The sequence below is a fragment of the Lolium rigidum genome, chromosome 3 (assembly GCF_022539505.1).
Source record: "Lolium rigidum isolate FL_2022 chromosome 3, APGP_CSIRO_Lrig_0.1, whole genome shotgun sequence".
NCBI lineage: Eukaryota > Viridiplantae > Streptophyta > Magnoliopsida > Poales > Poaceae > Lolium > Lolium rigidum.
The window spans coordinates 180,900,771-180,907,506 of record NC_061510.1 but is presented as its reverse complement, the minus strand read 5'-3'; the positions used below and the strand labels follow the sequence as shown (position 1 = coordinate 180,907,506).

At 45.2% G+C, this 6,736-nt stretch overlaps 1 protein-coding gene across 1 annotated transcript; it reads left to right on the top strand.

Moving 5' to 3' along the window:
• Positions 1-394: 394 nt before the first annotated feature.
• LOC124702780 (receptor-like kinase TMK4) lies at positions 395-5,736 on the top strand. The gene is made up of 2 exons (XM_047234941.1): positions 395-2,756; positions 4,872-5,736. The coding sequence occupies exons 1-2, from the start codon at positions 542-544 to the stop codon at positions 5,336-5,338; spliced, it is 2,682 nt and encodes an 893-aa protein (XP_047090897.1). The 5' UTR covers positions 395-541; the 3' UTR covers positions 5,339-5,736.
• The last annotated feature ends 1,000 nt before the right edge of the window (positions 5,737-6,736 follow it).

Genomic DNA, 6,736 nt, shown 5'->3' with positions numbered 1-6,736 from the left:
CTTCCGTCGCCCTCCTGCTTTACCCACCACGGGGGAGATCTTGTGGGCATGTCGGCAGCGCGTCTCCGCTAGGACTCGAAGGGCATGCACATGGCCGTTGGCGAAGCTTTCCTGGCACCGAATGTGATGGGACCTCGCCGGCCATAGCCTGGCGCAGGCGAGCGGCGAGGAGGAAGGGGGATCAACGGAAGTACGCGTGCATGAGGGAGTGATGGAGGGGTGCTGTCCAGGTGGGCCCTCAGGTGAAAGATGTCGTCGGGTGAATCACATGGATCGGACGGCTACAAATCGGAGGGAGGCTCGGCACGACAAACTAGCCACCGAGCGTTTATTAGCACTTGGGAAAAGAAAAGAGAAAGTGGAAACAAGAAACCTGCAGGAGCCAGGAGGGAGATCTAAGATGCAATGCAGAGAGCAAGGATAGAGGAGAGAGAAACAGAACAACGCGGCCGGCCGGAGCGCCTCCTCCTCCCCAAAAATACCATACCCAAGATCACCACCACCTCCTCCGCCCACCGCATTCCTCCCCAATCCGCCCGCCATGGGGAGAGATTTGCATCCCTTCTCTCTCGCCGTCCTCCTCCTTTCCTCCTTCGCCGCCGCCGCCGCAAAATCTGCCGACGAGGGCGCCATCTTCGAGCTCGCCAATTCGCTGTCCAACCCGCCCGCGTCCTGGGGCTCCGCCGGCGACGTCTGCATCTTCGACGGCATCACCTGCGAGCACGCCGGCTCGGGGCGGGTCACCGTCATCAACCTGCGGGACAAGGGCCTCACCGGGACCCTGCCCACCTCCATGTCCTCCCTCACCGCGCTCAAGGAGTTGCACCTCCAGGGCAACGCACTCCACGGCGACTTCCCGTCGCTCGCCGGCTTCACCGATCTCACCCGCCTTGTGCTCGACGGCAACGCTTTCACCTCCCTCCCTAGTGACTTCCTCAAAGACCTGCCCTCCCTGCAGTACCTCAGCCTGGAGGACCTGCCGCTCAAGCCGTGGGCCGTTCCTGGCGCCATTGTCGGCTCCTCCTCCCTCGAAACCTTCTCCGCTTCCAATGCCTCCATTGCCGGTGCCTTCCCGGCGGTTCTCGCCAACCTTTCATCGCTCAAGTATCTGCGGCTGTCATATAATAGCCTCACTGGTGGACTCCCTGCCGGGCTCGCTGAGCTGATTGCCCTAGAGAGCCTGCAGCTCAACAACCAGATCTCGGATGCTAAGCTGTCCGGCTCAATTGATGTTGTTGCGGCGATGACCAACTTAAAGCTGCTGTGGATCCAGTCCAACAAATTCACGGGCCCAATCCCGGATTTTAGCAACTCGCGGCTGGAGGCATTCAATGTCAGGGACAATAGGCTCACTGGAGTGGTTCCAGCGTCACTCTTTGAGATCAGCACACTGCTTAATGTGTCACTGACGAATAATCTTTTTCAGGGTCCAATGCCAAATACACATAACGTGAGTGTAGACCTCGTCGGTGACACCATGAGCAGGTTCTGCCTCTCAAAGCCTGGGCCATGTGATCCGCTGATTACCACTCTGCTTGAGGTGGCCGCAGGGTTTGGATACCCAGCTCAACTTGCGGAGACATGGAGCGGGAACACTCCCTGTGCTAATTGGATTGGTGTTATATGCTCGAATGGGAATGTGAGTATTCTTGATTTGCATAATCGTGGTTTGTCAGGGATCATATCGCCAGCTATTGCAAACTTGACTGGCGTTCGAAGGCTAGACCTCTCAGATAATCACCTCACTGGCGTGGTACCGGATGCTTTGACGACAATGCCAAACCTGATTTTTTTGGATGTCTCAAATAATACCCTCAATGGTGAACTGCCCAAGTTTAAGCCATCAGTCAAGGTACTGGCCGAAGGAAACCGGTTTGGAGAATCAACCGGTTTGGAAAATTATTTTAAGTTGAAGTCAAATGTGGGAATGATTATTGGAGTTTTCATAGCTGTGCTTCTTCTCATTACTTGTGTTGGGCTTTTGGTACATTATCGAAGGAAGAAGAACACAGAGAAGTTTGGGCCCGTCTCAACAAATGGCTCTCCTGATGAATCTGAGATGACGAAGATTCAGATGGTTGGGACACATAGGAATAGCAATAGAAATACTGCAGTTCCAACTGATTACAGCCAGGTGAGTGCTGGTAGCACAAACATTGCTTATCTGTTTGAGTCCCACGGAATGGAATTGCCGATTGAAGTGCTCCTAAAGGCCACAGACAACTTTAATGAGGACTGTATCTTAGGTAAAGGGGGGTTTGGGGTAGTTTTCAAGGGAAATCTCAATGGGAAGTTGGTTGCTGTAAAGAGGTGTGACAGTGGCACTATGGGGACTAAAGGTCAGCAAGAGTTTATGGCCGAGATTGATGTTCTTACGAAAGTAAGGCATCGACACTTGGTTGGACTACTTGGGTACTGTACCCATGGCTATGAGAGACTCTTGGTGTATGAGTATATGTCTGGTGGAACATTGCGCGAGCACCTGTGTGATCTTCAGCGGAGTGGTTTTACTCCTCTTACATGGACACAGAGAATGACAATAGCTTTGGATGTTGCGAGGGGTATAGAATATTTGCATGGCTTGGCACAGGAGACTTTCATCCATAGGGATCTGAAGCCTTCCAATATATTGTTGGACCAGGACCTAAGAGCCAAGGTTTCAGACTTTGGGTTGGTCAAGCTTGCTAATGATACAGATAAATCCATGATGACAAAGGTTGCAGGGACATTTGGATACCTTGCACCTGAATATGCTAGTACGTGCATTTCTCACTCCCTATCTTCAATTATCAAATACCGATTTTTATTTTTTCTTGCACAAGTTTCATGTATCAGAGGTTACATTTTGCTGGGAGAGACATCACTCTCTGGTTTGTTTTATCTTCAAACAATTTTTTTTTCTGCTGTTGACTTGCAGTTGCTAGTCAGCATCATGGGATGGACTAGCCTTGCTACTTTGCACTGGACTCTAATGCTTGGTACTTCCTATCTGGTGCCTTAGCACTTAGAACTACAAATATGTGCATACCATACGTGTGTTGCTACGAACCAATTAAAAGTGAGGAGTTCAGCCAATGCTTGGACGTAGATCATGTAGGCGAACGAGGTTTTTGTAGCATTAGCATAAGTATTATTGTTTGCTCCTTTATACTACAATACATATTTGGAATAGTTGATTGGGCGAAAACTTTGAATTGGAATCTCAAATTTGAATTCTCACGTTTTTTCATTCGTATTTTGTGCCTTTTACAAGAGTATTGGTCCCACATGATGCATTTTCTTATTTGTGTCAAGGGCAGTACAATTGTTTCCACATGTGAACAAGAGTATCTTTTATGTATTTACGTGTTTGGTGAGGTTGTGGTTCCACATATGTATTACCCATACATGTTGCCACTGATAAGTATAACCATATTACACCGTTTTAGTCCCTAATTGGTTGGACAGGGTGTCTGTTGAAGATCATCAGCACCATTTTGTTGTTAAAAGGCTGTTAACAAACACGCAGCAACTGATGTATTAGTATTACCCATACAGATTGCTGATAAGCTGAAATGTTACATTATTATTTTTTAAAGTACTGCAAGACACTCCTTAGCACTTGGGTAAGTGATACTCCCTCCATTCCATATTAGTTGTCGCCATGGTTTTTGAGTCGATGTATAGTCGCTGAATAGTCGATGTATAGTTGCCGAGTCGTTTTCCAAAAATCACGGCGACTCGCGACTATACAGCAACTTATGGCAAGTATACAGCGACTTTGGTCGACTATACACTGAGTCCCAGCCTCGGCGACTCAATTTTGAGTCACGACTCAAAAAACCTTGGTTGTCGCTGGTTTAGTAGTTGAGCAGCTCTATAATACTGAATATATCTCTAGTGAAGAACCTATATTGAGTCCTATATCTATTAAACTGCAATTTTGATGATAAAAAGGCATTAAATGAACATAAATTATGCTAGTAGATGACCCACCCAGCACCAAGTTAGGGGGAGTACCCTAACAAAAGTCCACTTTCCTACCCTTGGTTCTAAAACAGTATGAATTGCTACTCCGTTCTACATGTCCTCTTTACAACCTTGGGTGATTTTGCGAGTCTCAATATCAGTGTCATCATGCAACAAATCTGTAAGGAGAGAGATACCAGTGAGACTCTGTGCTTTTAATCCAGACCTTGTTGTTTGATGATGTGGGTGAGACGGCATGAGATAAATCACCTGTGAAACCACGTAATATTGTAAAGTGGACAGTTTCAATGATTGGAGGTTTTAACTTGACTGTTTTGGAGTTCAGGGTTGAGCACTAGACTTTCCGGAAGCTTAGGCTTGAAAAGCAGTGTTTCCTTTTTCTTAATACATGGTCCTGAGACTTTCCTGAATATGCCGCCAAAAGACAAAGGGTTTCAGCCGATATTCGTTATACCTTCTGAAGTGCTTTTGGACACCAGCTGGTTCCTGTCATATGTGCTTATCATGTTGACCTAATTTCACTCTATTCTTGCGTCAAGTTTTCTTCCATTTGGGCATTTTGTCAATCTCAAATGATTGTTATCTTCTTTATCTATCAAAGAACAGTAAATAGTAAAAAACTGGTTGCTATACAAGCCAGAATCTTCACCTGGACTGCAGGAAACCACTCTGAAACTATTTTCTCATGAAACCTCGTGGTACAATTTCGATCGAACTAATCTGAATAGTTCTTTATTAATTAGTGGTCAAAAGGAAGTTTGAGTGCATGTTTTCTTGATGTCATCTAATTTGGAACAGAGGTCCTACATGTAAATGTATTCTTCTTTTTTGCATTGTCCCTCTCTTTGTGTTCCATTTTTTCCGATGTTGTAGTGATGAACATGCAATTTATATTTTTACAGCCACAGGGAAAGTTACTACGAAAGTTGACGTTTATGCATATGGCGTCATACTAATGGAGATGATTACTGGAAGGAAAGTACTTGATGACTCATTACCTGATGAGGAATCACATCTTGTAACAATCTTTCGAAGAAATATGCTTGACAAAGTGAAGTTCAGGAAGTTTGTGGATCCTACACTGGAACTCAGTGCTGAAGCTTGGAAGAGCTTGCTGGAGGTATCTGATCTTGCTCGGCATTGCACAGCACGAGAACAAAACCAGAGGCCTGACATGTGCCACTGTGTTAACCGACTTTCCAGCCTGCTTGATCAGTGGAAGCCTACAGAAGTCGATGATAACGATGAGAGCGAGACAAGCGAGATTGGTCTGAACCAGCAACTTGAGAAATGGAGGTGTGATGATTTCACCATATCTGATTCAGATACATTCAGCACACTCAATATGTCAAGGAAGTACAACAGATAATTTGCATCGTACCATATGATGTCATGTATAAAATGAGGCAATGCAGTATAACTGCATCAAGAGGTTATCAGGTACTTCTTTCAATCCCAGACTGCACTGGGTTGCTAGGTCCTGTAATTAACCCATTGAGTGGCTAAAATGAGAACGCGATAGCTTGATTATTAGCGTGTCGATCTTCCTGCTATGGTGAGTGATAAAGCCAAGCTTCGCTTTGAAGTTGTTGTATTACGAGTTGTTGCTGTGTGTAGTTTGTTCAGTCTATACGGTTTCGTGGTGCTAGTGAAGAGAAGATGCAGTTTTTGGATGGTCTAGAGAATGAAAAGATGAAAGATAAAGTCAGCGTGCACAAGCCTACGGTAGAGATGTTCTTAGATGTATGAATAATATGTGAACTATCACCACGAGGAATTCTTCTTGCACGGCATTTTTTTATCTGTTTTGTGCATGGCTGAAATTTATGTGATTTAATGCTTCTTTCGTGCTCCCTTTTCAAAGATGCGGTGGCTATACTTGTGCTCTCCACGTACTCCATCTTCCACAAATAAATACTCCCTCCGGTCTTTTTTAATTGACTCAAATTTAGTACAAAGTTATACTAAATCCGAGGAAATTAAAAGAGACCGGAGGGAGTAGTATATTTTTATATTTTCTCCTAAGTTAAACATTTTATGTTTGACTAACTTTATAATAAATTATATCGGTATTTATATTAGTATTCCTTTGTTCCATTATTTTTTAAAAATGACAAGAATTATGGAACGGAGGAAGTATATTATGAAACTACATTCTATTGATATTAATTTGGTGTGTAAATAATGTTATATTTGGTATAAAGTTAGACAATTTTTTATAAGTTTAATATAAAATAAAATTTACTCTATATCTAATAATAAAAGCAAAAAAGAATTCTTGTTGGTCCGTTTTTTATTAGCCCTGATTTTCGTTTAAATTACATGCCAGCCGAGTAAATATAATGTTTTGTGTTTTAGACAGTCAGGAGGAATAGGTCTCCCGTCTCTTTCCCCAATCCCGACGGCCTTTCTCTCCGGGCACCCAGGGGTAGCATATGCCGCTGCACCGAGCTGCCACGCTGTTGGTTGGCGGACAAGGAAGGGATCCTAGGCAAGAGGCCGCGTAGGCATAGGATGGAAACTCTATAGCAGGGGACTCCTTCGCGTGCGTGCTCACCGGCACGTTCAAGAAGGGATCCGTGCCCTGTCGATCGTCACAATCGCCGTCGCCGGAATCCGTGCGTAGGGACCCCACCAAGCCGTCTACCAGCTGCTGCTCTGCACCTACTCGAGGATGCGCTAATCTCTGTCTCCGCCTGCCTCAAGTAGGCAATCGGCTCGATTGGATCTTCTTGTAACACCCGTATGTGGCCATGAGATGGGCCAG

What these genes read in the sequence shown, in the direction of transcription:
- LOC124702780 (XM_047234941.1), top strand. Translation starts at nt 542, where the DNA reads ATGGGGAGAGATTTGCATCCCTTCTCTCTCGCCGTCCTCCTCCTTTCC. An exon ending in CCTTGCACCTGAATATGCTA is followed by an intron (nt 2,757 to 4,871) that starts GTACGTGCATTT and finishes ATATTTTTACAG; the next exon opens with CCACAGGGAAAGTTACTACG.